The 16,861-nt window shown below is 40.9% G+C and overlaps 1 protein-coding gene across 4 annotated transcripts; it reads right to left on the minus strand.

The window, feature by feature from the left end:
- Positions 1 to 699: 699 nt before the first annotated feature.
- Positions 700 to 12,947, minus strand: GPR65 (G protein-coupled receptor 65). 4 transcript variants are annotated; one of them, XM_064423666.1, is made up of 3 exons: positions 12,823 to 12,947; positions 10,930 to 11,025; positions 700 to 8,063 (listed from the first exon to the last, which is right to left on the minus strand). In XM_064423666.1, the coding sequence occupies exon 3, from the start codon at positions 7,940 to 7,942 to the stop codon at positions 6,905 to 6,907; it is 1,038 nt and encodes a 345-aa protein (XP_064279736.1). In that variant the 5' UTR covers positions 7,943 to 8,063; positions 10,930 to 11,025; positions 12,823 to 12,947; the 3' UTR covers positions 700 to 6,904. The 4 variants fall into 4 exon arrangements, with proteins under 4 accessions (XP_064279736.1, XP_064279735.1, XP_064279738.1 ...); XM_064423665.1 differs by having other exon boundaries at positions 700 to 8,066; XM_064423668.1 differs by having other exon boundaries at positions 10,930 to 11,020; positions 12,823 to 12,936.
- Between the last annotated feature and the right edge of the window lie 3,914 nt (positions 12,948 to 16,861).

Genomic DNA, 16,861 nt, shown 5'->3' on the forward strand with positions numbered 1-16,861 from the left:
TTTTGAAACCGCATATGTCAGGCTTATATAAAACCAAAATTTGAATCTACTAGCAGTGTACTAGGAATAAAAAAAAACTTTCAGGATTTTTTTCCTCTCTAAACAGGTCTAATTTTAAACTGCTAAATGCTACTGCCTATATTTATTTCCTGCTTTCCTCAGAAGTAAATCATCCTCTAAGTTTGAACACCAGACTTCATCATGAAATGGTCTTCTTAGAGCATGGGGAATTTTCACAGCTGCAAAATTCAATGCAAAGTTACATGTGGAGTCACAGGCAATACACAGCACTCTTCACAATACACTGTGGTATCTTTCTGTTATGTTATAAGGACTGAGTCACACATGAACAGGGTTTAGACCCTGCATTGGGAGCCAACAGCCATCAGACAGGGAAGGAAGACTGGCACTGATCACATCACAGCAGGTGTCCAAGAAATTATATCCTGTATTTCACACTTTTCTGGCACAAACTCTGTAACAAATGTGACTGCAGCATTGTTTTGCTGTATGTCTCAGGATGAAGCTTTTTTGAAGCTTTTTCCTAGGCTGGTTGTACTCCACAGAACCTATATTAGGTTCACATACACTGAGCTGCCAGACAGTGACATGTGCTTGTTCTCTGCATGCCAGGAAGGAGAGCTCACATGTTTGCATTGGGTTACCATGAATACATCAGCAGTTCTCAACAGTTTGACCTTCTTTTTTTTTTTTTTTTTGCTTCAATGCATTCTGAGAAGGAACAGAAACTTTGGTTTACTGAAGATTATTTGTGGGGTTGCACTGCATGAGGATAAGCTAAGACAGTGATGCCATGTGTTTATGTTCTCTTTCTGAGTACACAGTGAATCTCAGGAATTGCTTGGTAGGTATTTGGCAGAGTTAAGTATTCCTTTTGCCCACTAAAAACTACTTTTTTTTTTTTAAGGGTCATTGGGTCTCCTGTGGTGAAATGATAACTAAGAAGATGAACTGCCATAAGCCAAACCACCTGTTCAGACCTGGTACTTCAAATTAGGATACTCACCTCAGCCTCACCAGTTCATTTCATTTAAGGATGTGAGTCTAAGGAATTCCTGATTTACAAGATCAACAGAATCCTCACAGTGTTTCCTCACACATATAAACAAGTATGTGAAACAGAACACAGTGTATGGATCTCTCCTTCAGACTGTAGCTTTCTGGATTTAGTACTTGTTGGCACATCTAGTAAGGTACCAGCTACCAGATGAAGGAAACTGTGGTGACAATTTCTCCAGTCGTTCAATATATTCCTGAGATATGACTAAGATTGTGATGCAAAACCTCTGTGCTAAAATGCTAGAAATTTGAAATAAGATTGTTCCTGGGTGTAGCTCTTCATGTGGGGTCAGAAGAACAGCCATTACTTTGTTCTTCTGTTAAAAGGAAGGAAGACTTTTTTAAACAGGGAGAAATGGCACGTAAGACCAAGATTCTACAAGAAATCAAAATAAAGCTGCAGCAGGTATGAAATATAGTACAAATTTAGGATATTAATAACCATCTCTCGTGGAAAGCTTGTGCAAGTCATTGTTTATGTTAAGTGAACTTCAGTAAGTCATTTGAAAGGCAATGTGCTGTACCTAAATGACCTGAGGAATCATCAGAGAATTATAGAGTGGCCTGGGCTGGAAGGCACCTGAAAGATCATCTGGTTCCAGCTCCCCTGCCATGGGCAGGGAAAGTTTCCAGCACTCCAGGTTGCTCCAAGCCCCATCCAACCTGGCCTTGAACACCTCCAGGGATGGGGCCTCCACCACTTCTTTGGGCAATGTGTTCCAGTGCTTCACCACCCTCACAGTAAAGAGTTTCTTCCCAGTATCTCATCTAAACCTACTTTCTCTCTGTTCAGCCTTTCCCCCTTGTTCTATCTCTACATGCCCTTGTAGAAAGTCCCTCTCCATCTTTCTCATAAGCTCCCTTCAGGTACTGGAAGGCCACAATTAGGTTGTCCTGAAGCCTTCTCTTCACCAGGCTGAACAAACCCAAATCTCTCAGCCTTTCTTCATAGGAGAGCTGCTCCATGCTTCTAACCATCTTGAAGACCCTCCTCTGGACTCACTCCAACAGGTCCACATCCTTCCTGTGCTGGGGACTCCAGAGCTGGATGCAGCACTGCAGATGGGGTCTCACCAGAGCAGAGCAGAATGGAGGGGCAGAATCCCCTCCCTTGTCTTGCTGCCCACTGCTTCGGATGCAGGACAGGATTGGCTTTCTGGGCTGTGAGTGCACATTGCAGGGTCATGTCCAGCCTCTCATCCACCAGCAGCCCACAAAGGTTATATGTGATTGGGCACTAGTACAGTGCTTTTATCCACTCTGTCATCAGCTCTGTTTTTCACCCAGCAACAGATTTGACTTTACCAGGAAAATTGAACAAAATAAAATAAAATAATCTTTTATCTCTGTATTGAACCTTTAGCAGTTGCTATAGCAATAACATTTCTCAAAATACTAAATTCAAAGTACCAGCTTTGCTCTTGAGACATCACCTTTTATTTTTTCAATTTCTCTTACACTCCATTTAAAGAAGCTGTGAGTCTGTGCTCCCACCACCAAAATACTCAAAGTTAATTTTGAAAAAAAAAAAAAAAAAAAAGGAATTGACCTATTTTCCCACTTTTTTTTTGCACCTCCCACTATTTTAGCACTTCTGTGGCACATTAGTGATACGATGTGTGTGCTCTGATATTCAGTAGAGAGATGCTAGAGAACACACACTCTGCTGTACAGAGGCTGGACACAGGCTGTAAGTGATACACTGATGACAATACTTCTAGGCTGGCAGAGTTGAGAATCTGACTGTCTTTTGCAGTATCTTCATAATTCACTTGGATCAGGTTTTTGCATATCATCTGATACAGTCTTCTCCTTAATATTTTCTGTCTCATTTTTGCTGGTGGTGTTTTTTAAATTTTTTTTATTATTTTTTTTTGGTTTGTGTTTCTCTTTTCTGAAGCCCCAGTCCAGAACATGCTTTATCTCTTTCTAATGTTTCAAAGGATTTAGGTGAAATAGCTTGGTTACTTTTAATTTGTAGCAGAACAGCCAAAACTTCCCTGTGTCAGCTTAGGCTAGCAATTTGTCAGTAACACAGCCTTTGTGGTGCAGCAAAAAAAGAAAAATACTTCATGACAAACACATGCACAATGTGTTTTGCTCTTTCCCCTTATCAGTGCTAGAGCATCACTTATCAGCTGCTGCCTTGGATCAGCCCTACTGGGGGCCCTTCAGGTGCAGAGGACTTGGTGGCCTTGGGCAGGGCAAGCTGCCATCTCGCAGGGTTTTGGGACCACCAGGAGCTGCTTTCTGAGGCAGAAGAATTTTTGAGCAATCTAAGAAATGAGATACCTACATTTTATTATCATAAAGGGATAGGACCCTGCATTTATCTGAGCTTTTTAATGAAACCCAGCCACTGTCATGGCTTTCCTTTATCTGGAAGTGAATCTCCAGCAATGCAGGGAGGTACCACAGGAAATGATGCTATGAAAAACATCCACAGATACCCACGTACGCTGGTCCATGCTACGGCTTTCATAAGCATTGGTGGAATATTAAAGAATATAAAATCTCAGGGTGAAACTTTATGGAAATGAAGCTTTTTGCAGAAGCTCAAGGTCACTTTACCAACAGAGTCTGTGGTCTCTTCTCCTAATACATTAGGAATTAACTGCCTGTGCACGGGACAATGCTGACATGGTGTTGCCATGTCCAGCCTTGTACCTTGCTGATCCCAACCTTGCCTTCCTGACTTGGCTTCCCAGCTTGACCTCCAACCTGCCTTGTCACCAGAGATTTGTCTGGTGACCAGAGAGCAGTTGGCCAGACCTGCTTTTCTGGCTCTCTGGGTGCCATGGGATTGAGGCTTGGTGACGATGCTGCCCAGTCGGGCTGGCTGTCACCCTCAGCTCCTGGCTCACTGCCCCTTGTGGAGCTGCCAGCTCTCACTACTCGCTGATACAGAGGTTAAATTTGACTCAGTTTTGTTTCTTAGCTTCAGTTTTCATTGTTCTTTAAATTAATTCTTAAATTCTTTAAATTAAAAGCCCAAACAGAATTAACATTCTAACCTCTATGGCATGTGAAAGATTTAAAAATGAACCACTGAGTTCTTTTTTCCATGAAGTTACAGTGAAGTTTGGTTCTGCTTTTATTTCAATGCTACACTGAAATTTCACATTCTGTTGCAAAATGCATAGGTCAGCAGTGGAAAAAAAATCATGATTAAGTAACTTGCACTGCTGCTTGCATAATTCTTCCTTCATAATATATAAGAAGGAACTACAGGAAAAAAACCCCAAATCAGAAACACAAACCCACATCAAAACAAAATTCAGTAAATGTAAACAAAAAAGAAGGGAATGTAATTTTCTAGAGGGGAAAGCAACAGCCAGAATAGTGACTACCCACAGAATCACAGGAGACAATTGTGGTTTGAAGGGACCTCAGGGAATCCCAAGTGCAACCTTCTGCTAAAGGGAAGGTCACCTACAAGGTCAGATGTTGCTCAAGCTTTGTTGAGTTGGGTATTGGAAACCACTGAGGATGGAGCCCACAGAACATCTTAGTGCAACCTGCTCCACTGCTTATCAGTTCTTCATGGCTCAGAAACTCTTGCTTATATCAACTCTGACCCTTCTTGCTTCAAGTTTTACACAGGATTTTTTGTCCCTCCTTGTCCTGTTTTCAGCTCAGGTAGAGTTAAGTTCCTTTCAACAGGTGTTACAGTGCTGTCTTTTAAATTCAGAATGAGAATGGTGTTGATAACAAACTGTTGTGTTTTGGTTTTATTAAGTGGTTATCCTAACTTAAGGACTGTTTTTCTTGTTTCACACTCTGCCAGCCAGGAGGTTTTCAAAAGAAACTGGGAGGGGGCATAGGTGGGACAGGTGACCTGAACTGGCCAAAGGGATGTTCCACACAATAGAATGTCCTGCCCAGTAGATAACCTGGATGAAGTCACCCAGAAGGGTGGCTGATCTGGGCTCAGGAAGTGGGGTCTGGCACTGGTCAGTGGGTGGTGAGCAATTGTGTTGTGTGTCACTTGTTTCTTCCCTTATGATTATCATTATTATTATAATTGACCATTATTACTGCATTCTAAATTTATTTTTGATGATAAAACTGTTCTTATCTAAACCTACAAGTTTTACTTTGATTCTCCTTTCCATTTCACCTGTCTGTGTGGGGACAGAAAGAGGTTGAGCAAGTGGCTGCGTGGTCCCTAATTTCCAGCCAGGCTTAAAACACACCATTCCTGCTATGAGCTCTTGTGCAGAGCTTGGCTCCATCTTCTCAATATCCTCTTTGCAGGACTGCAAAGCTGTCATTAGATACCCCTAAGTCTGGTCTTCTCCAGGCTGAACAAGCCCAGCTTGCACAGCCTGGCAAGGTCCCATTTCAGAACGTGAGATTAACAGAAAGCATAGACACACAGAGCAACTCATGAAAACAATGGAAATGCTCTTTGCAATGGAGAAATTTTTTTATTTAAACACAGAGGGACATTTTCATAAGAAATATCTTATTACTTGTGACCACTTTATGCACATCTCCACACATAATGTCAGACCTAAAAGGGTGCTGAAAAGTGCTGGTCAAAATCTTTCCACCACACAAATTTGCTAGATGGCAATTCTTTTTTTGATGGAAAGAAAAATTCTTTCCCTATGAAATAAAAAAAATCCCACCATAACCAAATACTTTTCCTGGGAATTGAGAAAAAGTAAAAAGGTTGTGAGAAGAGAAATAAATGTAATATTTTAACTCTTTTCAGAGGGTCTGGTGTCTGGATGGGACACAGAACCAGGGAGCCAGGTAGCTGTTTCTGCCTGCACATGACCAGGTACCTGAATTAACATCTTCACTTCTGATTTGTGCTAACACAAACTTTTTAAAAATGTGGGTTCTTTTGCTTTCATTCTTACTGTTGGTACATTCATGCTCTTTGCTGGTTTGCCAGTATTGCTGGCTGGCTTGTTTAACTTTTTTTAAAACTGCCAGACTGAGAGCCCTGGAACCTCTAGCTGAGGCCTCCATGTGCAGTTAAGTAAATGGATGTAAACCTTACCCTACTGAGTCTGAAAATGGAACCACACTCCAGATTTAGTCACAATAAGCAACTCTGAAGGCTGGCCCTTTACATTGCTGAGACGTGAAATCTCACCCTTCTCTCCTTCTCTTCCTTCCCTGAATGTATCAGGAAACATTTCATCCAAATTAAAACACTGGTGGCTAGAATTTGCTTTTTATAGGCACTTGAATTAATGAATCTTCAACTATCTGAAACCCAATACTGGTATTATAAAGAAACTCATGACATACAGCTATACATTAAAATATATGTTTTTCAAGGAAAACAAAAGCTTAAATGCAGGTAAGTGTCCATACACAGGAGGTAAACAATTTTAAGAAGTGTCTGATCTGAGGGGTATGCTAAAGAAGAATTGGAGTCTTTAATGAAACATATGAACCATCATAGCAGCATAAATAACAACATGAAATTTACCACACTCCCTCTGTCTAATCAGGACAAAGAGGACCTCAGCCTCCCTGCAGCTCAGTACATTGCAGCAGGCTGGCTAGCAAAATGCAACAGGAGAGAGTGCTGTGGGGGATCCTCAGTAATTCTGTCAGCACGTCACAGCCATCCTTGTTGGCTGTGTTTGTTTGTTGTCACTGATTTATATACCACACGTGATTTAAATAAATGTATTGATTTCATTGACCCTACAGTAAGTTCTTATTGGCTCCAGCTACTGGTTTTGCTTAGACTGGTATATCTCTGTCTTTTGGGGCATTTCCTAGGTACACAAGTTCCTAGAACAATTTTTCTTTCTTTTCCTTTTAGGTTATCCAGTATTCCTTAGCATGTGCTGATTCAGGAAATTTTGACAGTCTGTGTTTCACCGGAGCTTCTGTAGGTGATCAGGGCAGAGTTTTTTGTAGCAGAACTGCACGGAGCATGTCCTTTTACTTGGTCTTCCCCACGCTTTCGTAGGCACAAGCAACACCTGAGCAAATTCACTATCTCTGTCCGTGCAGTTTCACTCACAAAGCAGTACAGAATGGGATCTGTGATGCAATTCAAACTTGCTAAGGCCTGTGTGATCCTGTAAATCTTATACATCAACAACAAAAGATGTGGGTCAGAGGTAGAAGGTTCTTTGATGCTGCGGATAAGCAGTACAACGTGATAAGGAGTGAAGCAAACAATGAAACTAACTGTGATGTTCACAATTAGTTTCTTAACTTTTTTCTTTTCTTCATCTACCGTGGCTTGGTTATACCTCACTGCTTGGTAGATTTTATGGTAGCAAAACACAATGATTATCAAAGGGACCAAGTACCCTGAGCATATCCGGAATAAATTTATGTTCGCCTGCCACCTTTCCAGGGGGTAGTTATCATAGCATAATGTATGATTAGTGAAATTGCAAGGATCATGAAATACTTCTTTGTACACCAATATGACTGAATTAAAGATGCTTTCCAGAAGCCAAACAATTATGCTGACAATCAATGAAAATCTTCTTGTGCGCAAGTACTGGAGCTTCAAGGGGTGAACTAATGCCAGGTACCTGTCAAGAGAGATGCAAGCCAGGAACGCAGTGCTGGTGTAGAAATTCATATATGTAAGGAAGGCAAAAATCTGACAAAGCAAGGCAGAGAGCCTCCAGTCATCTCCATGCCAGGCATAATCAATCCACAGAGGCAGAATCAAAGAGTACAAAAGGTCAGCCAGAGACAGGCTAAAGATGTAGACTGCTAGCTCATTCTTTTTCCTCACCTGAATGCAAGATGCATAGAGTGATATGCAGTTGATAGGAATACTGATCATCATCACAATGCTGTACACAAATGGAAACAAATACTTATCCAGGGTGTGATCATCATGGCACTCAGTGTTGTTGTTCATTGTCCACCCCAGCAGTATCCTTGAGATAATTCCAGCCTGGGTGCAATAAAATCCCCTGTTGTAGTCTGATGGGTCGTCATCTGTTAGGTCTTCAGGACCTGATTGACAAGATTCCAGCTTTCTGCTACCAAAAAGGAAAAATGTCAGCTATTACATTTTTGTTGTTTTTACAGGATACTTGGTGTGTGTCTTTTTTTTTTTTTCCAGAAAAAATAAACTGTTTTTATGAGATCAGAGGATGTTAATGTTCCTGGAGTTAGGAATGCATAGGAACCCAAAATCAAAGGTTGTCAAAGTCACTTAGATGGAAGCTTCCACAGCAGAAGTAGAATGAGTAGTTAAGACACTTCTTCTAGGAGTGGGGTGGTGTCCTGCAATCCTGGGTCTCTCTTGTGGGAGAGTTAAAGGCGATCAGAAAGTCGACCACAAATAAAATAACAGAAGTGCACTTTCTATTATTATGGTAAGCACTGCTTTGGGCATATGACTATGGCAGATTTATTATTTCAAACAACCTCCTCCTTCATAAGGGAATGGAGAGACAAGGATAGAAATACAGGGAGATTCAGGTACCGCTGGATATTGGGATCTGCTCAAGAAGGGGAAAATGTGTGTCTGGTATCTTTCTGTATTGCAAATCACTCTTGTCTTGTTTTCATCCTCACACATCCCTGCTTCCTCTCCCCTCCTTTCTATGTGATCCCACACAAACCTGCCATCAAGTGTGCTGTTCCAGCAAGACTCACTGCATGTACCAGAAACCCTCGTGTGAAACCCGCCGGGCTGTTGGGTTCCTGCATGCACATGACAATCTGCTGGGTGTCCCTGTGAACATGTCAGGTGGAGACTGAGCACAGTTTTTCATTAACACTTCTTCCCTCTAAAAATTGCAGCTGTGATGCATGAGCTTATAAAGCCATTAGAAATTAAACTTTTCTTAGTCACTTCCAGGACTGTGCTTATCAGCAGCTTCAACGTGAAAATGTCAGTAAAATGGCAGCCCTGACTAAAGCAGTGGGACTGGATGTGTTGTGTGTGTGAGCCTTAGGAACACATAGAAGAGCTGACCTTTAAAAAGGGTGAAGAGAGGGTAAGAAAGGGTGTACATCTGTAGTTGTGAGACAGCTGGTACCCACTGATAGCATCACAGCTCTGACACTTGGCAGTTCCTTTGTCTAGGGAACTAATTGTTACATTCATGAAATAAAAAATGGAAAATATTGGTTGCAGACCAGTTATATTGCCAAATATACTAACTGCTTGAGAGACTGCTCAAGTGATAGCTGATCTGTGCTTTGAGCTTCTGCAGAGGAGGTGAAGAGGTTGAAGAATGAGTGGGTTGCAAGACAGCACTTCTACAACTGTTCTCACATGGGAAAGAACTCCAATGCAATACATCTTGTGGGCAGAAACTTTCCCATGTGGTAAGAAAAAAAGACAGCCTTTTATAGGTTTGATATGTTTGTGGGTTTATCAGAAAAACCCAAAACAGGTTTACTGTCTGTGCTGAGAGGTTATTATAAGGATCTCTTGTCCACAAAAAAGACTCTTTCATTATTATTCATAAAAAAAAGGAGCAATGACAAAACTACCCAGAAAACACATACTCAATTTACGTGCCACTGCCTTATTTGATCAAGTTGCCTAAATTATCAGATAGAGCTAAACTCATTCACAGGCTTGAGTGCCTAGGAAAATTCTTGAGAAGGACTTGCCAATTTGGTCCATTGAGGAACCTTATCAACATGATGACTAATTAAAAAAAATGCAGTGTCTATATTTAGGACAAGCATAAGATGTCTGCATTTCAACTTGGTTTTATAAAACCACACAGTAAATAAGGCATTGTAAGCTTATCTGTACAGGTAAGTATCACAAAATAAAAACCTAGCTATAGAAATTGGATCCCAGGGTTTTGTGACCCATTTCTCACCAAAGAGAAATCAAATGTATGCAGACAGACCAGATGAATCAAAGATAAAATACCTACCTCTTCTCCTAATCACACTTTTCCTGTGACAGGTCTCTCCATGTCTAAGAGGGAAACGTGCCCTTTCAGAAGCATGTGTGTAATGCAGCAAATGTATGAGGCAGTGTTTCCTGGTCTCGTGACTGAGGAATTGGAATTCCTTCTCCCTCCCCCATAAACTCTTTCTCTTTTGTTAACTTGTTGTATTACAGACTCACCATCCTTGTAAGCTCCCAACTTCTCTCTTATTACCCAGAACAGATTCTTTTGTATCTATTAGTAGACCAACATGCCAATTTCCTCATACCACTTGGGGTTTTTTCAGCTTTTTCATTTTAGCTTATTATTTCTTAGATTTTCACTCTGTTGATCTTATTGATAACAAGGTAAAACACTTGTCCTTTTATTGCTCTTATCTGAATAAACTACGTGTTCTTTGGAGCATGACTTTGCTTTGCTCTTCTGCCACCTACCTTAAGGAACTAATATCTGGAAGTGTAATTGTCTAATGGCAGGCTGGGACACTAAAAATGATATTCAAAGAAGTCAGTTGAGACCACCCAAAATTTTTTCTGTCCTTCATATTCATAAGTCACCATATCCCATTGCTTTATTTTCTTTTTAACCAGTATGTTCCTTAGTTCCTAAGAACACAGCCCTGGGGCTGTGCAGCATTCCCAGGAAATCTGTGTTGAACTTTGATGACACATTGATGGTACTTACATGAGGACATGCTTTCAGTGATGGTAATAACAAGAAGTGTGTCATTCTGGCATGTATTGATGACCTATACTTAAGTGTGTCAAAGAGCCAGCAAATGAAGCCTACCACAAGGCATGCTGCAGTTTCTTGCACAGAAATATAAAAGCAGAAAGCACCACTTTGCCCTGATTACAACACATTTCACTCAATTGCTTGTGGCCTTATTTCAGAGGAAGTAGTCCCTATCACCCTTTCTTGCTGAGTTGTTTTTTTTTTCATAATTAGGACTTTGTATTGCAAGATGATTTTTTCTTACCTGAATGCATGATCTGAAGCATTCCCAGGTTTTCTCTCTGCTACCGAGCACAACTGCTGGTTTTGCCTAGGAGGATGGTATTGGCTCACAGCTATCCTAAAAAACAATATTTTATTATTTTCTCCAATGATGTGTTTTTTAACCATCAAGGAATTTTCGTTTAATGATATGGTCTAATGGTTTGACTTTCATGGTCCAAACCTACTGTGACTAATTCCATATACTTGTGACTTATTTTACAGACTGTTTTGGCATCAGATGTTTCAAATAAAAAAAAATTCTTAACAGCAATTTTTTCTTTCAGACACATTATCCAATTATTACCATAGTTCCTGCCTCTGCCATTTTGCTACAGAAACCCTACTGTACAGGAATTCTGAAGAGTCAGTAAGACAAAAAAATTTAGAGAAATGGACTAGCAAAGTTTACGCTTCAAGTACTGTATGCAAACGTGCCTGTAAAGGAGCCCTGTGAGATTTTGTAGTGAAAAGTAATCATTATACACTGTATTTGTATCAACACATTTCTACCGCATCTTCTTCAGGTTCACAGAGAGCTTTATGTAGTCTCAATTTATGACATTTTGAAAGTCGCAAAGTACAAAGTTAAACTTTTATAAGCTTAAATACAAAAGGATATTCCCTACTCCTATCTGTAAAAAAGATAGGAATATTCACTATATAATAGTATTATATAGTAATTATACTATATATTATTATTATTATTATTATTATACTCTATAATAGTATTATATAGTATTACTATATAATAGTATTCCCTATTTGTAAGGGAAGAAAGGAACAGTGCTGTAAGAGCTAGTGCAGTAGCTGCTGTACTGGTGATATGGTATATCTGTCATAAGATGGAAAGATAGATTGTTTTCTTTTATCTCTTTAAGCAATTTCAACAAAGTAGATTGCTTTGTACTCTCAAAATAAGTTTTATTGCCAAGTTGAGTTCTTCAAGAACAGGGGATGTTCCACAGCTGACTCTTTTTACCTAATGAGCAGATCTTACATTTCAATTCTGAAAAACTTCATGGTTTAGGAGATCTGAAATACGCCTTTCAGAAACATGGCCTTTTTTGCATAAAATTAACAGCAATTTTCCTCATGCAACATTAAATTTCATCCATGAGATTCTGTAGAGACTCAGCCAGGTCTAAAAGAGCTCAGTCTTTTTAAGATATACTTTACAGACTGTTCAATTGAGCATAAACATTCACTTAATGTGATCAAACAGGAAAAAAAAAAAAAACACGTTTTTTAGAATGTAGGCCATGAAGGCAAGCTTTATTTTGCCATATCATTAAGTGCCTCATGTTTTCCTCTATGCATACAGAACGATGTACAATATATTTTCATGATACACGGCATCAAAGAAGCTATTTTTACCAGAGCTTATTTTTCTTCTAAGTTCTAAGCATTTTGCATATTCATATAAATAGCACTGGGTATCTTAACGTTGTCTGAAAATACTAGAGAACACTAACAAAAGATTTACCAGAATGCTCTGTGAGGGCTGAGGCACATTTTGCACTGATGGGACAGCTCAGAATGTTGAAAATTCACCCCTAAATACAGTTCTTCTCTATTCTTGCCCCATTTTGTAATCAACAGTATTTTGATCATGGCAATGCCATTACAACAATGAATGAAGTTTTCTTTTGTAATCCTAGGCACATCTTTCCTAATTCAGTCTTTTGATGTCTTTTGCCTTAGTCTCGTGTTTTGGCTGTGCTGGGATTGAAATAATCCTTCTCCCAAAGCAATCTTTTCCAGGCCCTTTTGTGTCCCTTCTTTCAGATGTGTGATGTCAGCATCCCATTAGGCAGAGCTAGGCTGAAACCTGTCCCAGAAGGTTGAAAGCTGTCCCAGGCTCCTGAGCACTTACCTTGGCCGCCACGTGTCCCCGTGCAGCGGTTCCCGTTATGCCATTGGCAGTGTAACCCGTATCTGCTTCTAAGAAAAGTGTCTGCTTCTTTTTGATCAGATACAGAGACAGGAAGCTGCTCTTAGATAAACAGGCAGCAGTTCACACATCTCTTGGTTTTGCTTCCTTTTTTTTTTTTTAAATTTTCTCTGTCTCCAATTCCTTGTTAATCTATGCTTACCCATGAGAAAAAAGATGATGAACAAAGGATGAAAGCAACCTCAGTAGATATAGGAATAGTTTTAGAGACTTCATAAGAGTTTAATTTAAAATATTGCCTAATTATATGAGGTATATTATACACTCCTTATCTAGGAGACATTATGTTCTGCAGAGAAACCAATCCACAGAAATAAAATGCTGTGTTTTATTTGTTTACTTGTATAAGTTCAAAATATGTTTTTTGTTGCCTGAATGACCTCACCTGCTTTTCCCTACAAACTGATCACAGAATCACATACGAATCCACCTGAGAAGAGCTCAAAAATGTTTTACAATAACACTAGGAGTTTGTGGAAAAAGAATTATTTTCAGAATTTATGAGAAGTTCATAAATGGTTCATGAAATGCTGTTAACAAAGGATAACAGCATTTCATGCACTATGACAGGTTACATATCTATGTATTTTTATATAAACTGGCTCTGAGGTAGGATGCAGTTTTCAGAGGAGTGATTCTTTTAACATATAATCATATCCAATTAGACCAGTGGAAAGTTGTTACATGAGCATAGTTCTCTTCCCTCTCTGTGATCAGAATAATTTATTGTATTTTTTCTTAAATTCTGTTTGGAACAATACAATTCTGCTTTAAGAAAGTGGGTACCATTTCACTTGAAATGTCCATGTGTTGAGTAACACCAAAACTATCCAGTTTGATGATTCAGACGCTAAGGAGAAATGAAAGAACAAATTGAAAAGTTCTGAAATAGGGGCATGCTGACTTCCTTGAGAATACCAGGCAGCTCTATAATATTTAACCACTGTATGCAGAGATTTGGTTCCTTTTTTTTCAGTGTGCGACCTTTTCATCCACAGATTTTTACTGATCTGATTCTTACAGGAAGCCTAAACTATGCAATACTTGTGGCCATTCTCAAACTGCTATGAGTCCCTTTCTCTTTGGTGAACGGAAGAGCACTTGCTTAGAAAAATTTCTAAAATAAATTTCAGTCACACCTTCATTTTCACTGAGACAGAAGTGAAAAATGAATTAGACAAAGACCTGTTTCATCACTTTCCATGTGCTTTTTCCTAACATGGTACCTAGTAAGTGTCCAGTATGATGGTTCTGGTGTTTTGTTGAGCATTCCTATATTTTGCTAAAGAAAAAGCAGTTCTTATAATTATTAGAAATAGAGAAAAATAGTTGGAACATTTCTACAGTTCTTTACGGTGATAACAACAGAATTAGAAGATCAAAGGAAGCAAGAGAGGAGATGGAGATGATGCCTTTTATGCATTCTGAAAGTAAAGCTGCATGTTAAAATAAGTTCTTAATTGTGTCCATATGCAAAAATGTAATTTCTGATGTAAGCAGCACAATTTTCCAGGGTTTTTGTGAGATGTGGACATAGCCAGTATCTCAGATCAGTCATCCAAGAACACCAGGTGTTATTAGCATTTGATGAGAAAAAACCCCCCAACCTTGAAACAGAAAAGCATTAACAGTGGAAAACAATCTTATCTAGAAAAGAAGCAATGACTAATTCCTCAATAAGTTTATTGGTTAAATTTGAGTTTACAAAGGATCCATGAACAAAACTGTTGTCAGGAAAATTAATCCACAAACATCAGAGGTTTATGTCCAAAAAGGAGACAGAGAAGTCCTGTAACTTTATTTGAATAAAGGGAGATGTCATGGGCATTCCCCATGGGGTCTCTCAAAATTTTTAGGGGACACAGCCTCCTGTCCATCCTAATTTCCTGGGAACATTTCCCTCTCTCTTTCCCCATTGGCTGAGGAACTTGAAAGGTACAGACTTCCTGAAATGTGCAACACTTCCTTCTAATGTATACCCCCCTCGTTTATCTTTTTCCTTGTGTCTCTGTTTTTTTTTCTCTAAATCCAGACATGTAGGACAGTTTTGAGTGAGTAACAGTCTGTGTCAATTAGTGGAATTCCTATTGAATTCATGATTCCCCCCACTGCTTCTTTCACCTCTCCATACCTGGCCTATAGTTTGTTTGCAAAGATACCTCCTTCTCATTCCTTTCAGTGTAAAGAAAAAAATGGTTCAACACAAGGTCAAGATGCAGAAAGAAAGTTGAAGAGTGACACCAAAATTTCCTTTTCCTTCCACCAAAACAGATTATGAGAATGTTTTTCTGTACCAACTGAAAAGGGTGGGCACTCAGCACATCACAGGATTGCAAATACATGTTTTGAAAACTGACAATTTTAGGATCTTGTGAGTGAATAAGAGACTGAATTTCACAGCTGAAGCCTTTTACATGAAATAAATTGATGCATTAATCAATGAAACAATCAAAATGAATCAATTAATGATTCATAATGGTTTGCAAACCTTCCAGGTGTGCAAAGCTCTACAGTCTGCTGGAATGAATGCAAAATAGGACCAGGAGCATAATGCTACCTCTGGCACTGACTCACAATACCCCTGAGGAAGTCACTCTGACCATCTGCATGTAATAATGGTATCATATAGCTCATTTGGGTGTGAGCAGACTCATTAGTTAATGCTCGATATTGCTGTAAAGTGCAAAATGTTTTGTGAGTGCTTGGTATTGTTATTTAAAAAGAAATAAACAGGAAACGACAGTCAGGTAATGTCATCACTGAGACATTAGATCCCTCAATGACAGTGGCAGAGACACAGTGGCAATAAGAGTGACCGAGGCTCGAATAACAGCATTCTTTATGGTCAGAATGCGTGCAAAACCGGGGCTTTTTCACAGCTCTTACACAACTCGGGACTTCAGCCACTGCATCTCCTCACGGCTCATTCCTCTAGGCACATGAAGCATCTCTGTGAAACACTGTGGTCAACAGACAAGAGAGTTCCCCATTACGAATGTTTACACGATAATCAAGCTGATCGCCGATCTCCAGGTTACTTTTCCTGCGAGCCGCAAGCCTGTATGAGCTGGAGTCTGAGGGAACACCCCGGCAATCCTCATGGAAATCTTTGGCGTGCGGCTCAGCACCACCTCGGCTGCTCTCATTTCAACGCGGCTGCCCTACAGCGCACCCCTGAAGGCGTAAACAGGCACGTTCAGCCCATCATAATTTAACCTCAACTTTCAGCATCCCTCTCTGGGCTCCTGCTGGCGGAGCTGCGGATCTAACTGGAGCCAACCGGGATTCCCCGGGAAGGGCGCGGCGCTGCCAGCAACCTCTGCGGGCAGAGCCTGTGCGGGCCCGGAGCCGCTCCCAGCATCTGCCCCTGCGGCGACCCAAGATCCTTCTCAGGGCGCGCTGGAATGTGCTCCTTCAGAGCGCCGCTTAGTGCCGACCTCTCAGGGCGTTTGGTGGCAGCCTGAGAGCGGCGCAGAACCAGGAAGCTGCGAGGCGCTGGGAGGGCCTGGAAATGAAAGACGCGCTAGGTAACGCCATTCTTCGCCCGCAACAAGTATCGTGCCTTGCCAGAGGCCCCAAAAAGCAGAGTCAGAGCCCCCGAAAAAGACAGCTTGATTCGGCCCCTAGGCGCGGCCGCTCACGCTGCACGGAACGCCGCTCCCGCCGCGCTCCCACACAAACCCCGCCTCGCCTCACAGCCAGGCGGCTCTCCCACACTCGGGATGGCCCCGCGATAGCTTCACTCGCCGCCCAGTGCCCAACTCCAGCATGGCGACACGCGTCTCATCCGCTTGCCTTGCCCTTTCTCAAGATGGCAGCGGCAGCCTTCAGCCGGGCGGGGCTGCCCGTAAAGGCTGGGAAGCCTGCCCTCCTCCTTTCCCTTGAGCAGGACGGCGGCGCTGGGCGGTGCCGGGCGCTGCCGCCCCGCCCCGGGGCTGGCGGGCGGCGCGGTCACGTGCGC

The sequence above is a fragment of the Passer domesticus genome, chromosome 6, assembly GCF_036417665.1.
Source record: "Passer domesticus isolate bPasDom1 chromosome 6, bPasDom1.hap1, whole genome shotgun sequence".
In the NCBI taxonomy this organism is placed as follows: domain Eukaryota; kingdom Metazoa; phylum Chordata; class Aves; order Passeriformes; family Passeridae; genus Passer; species Passer domesticus.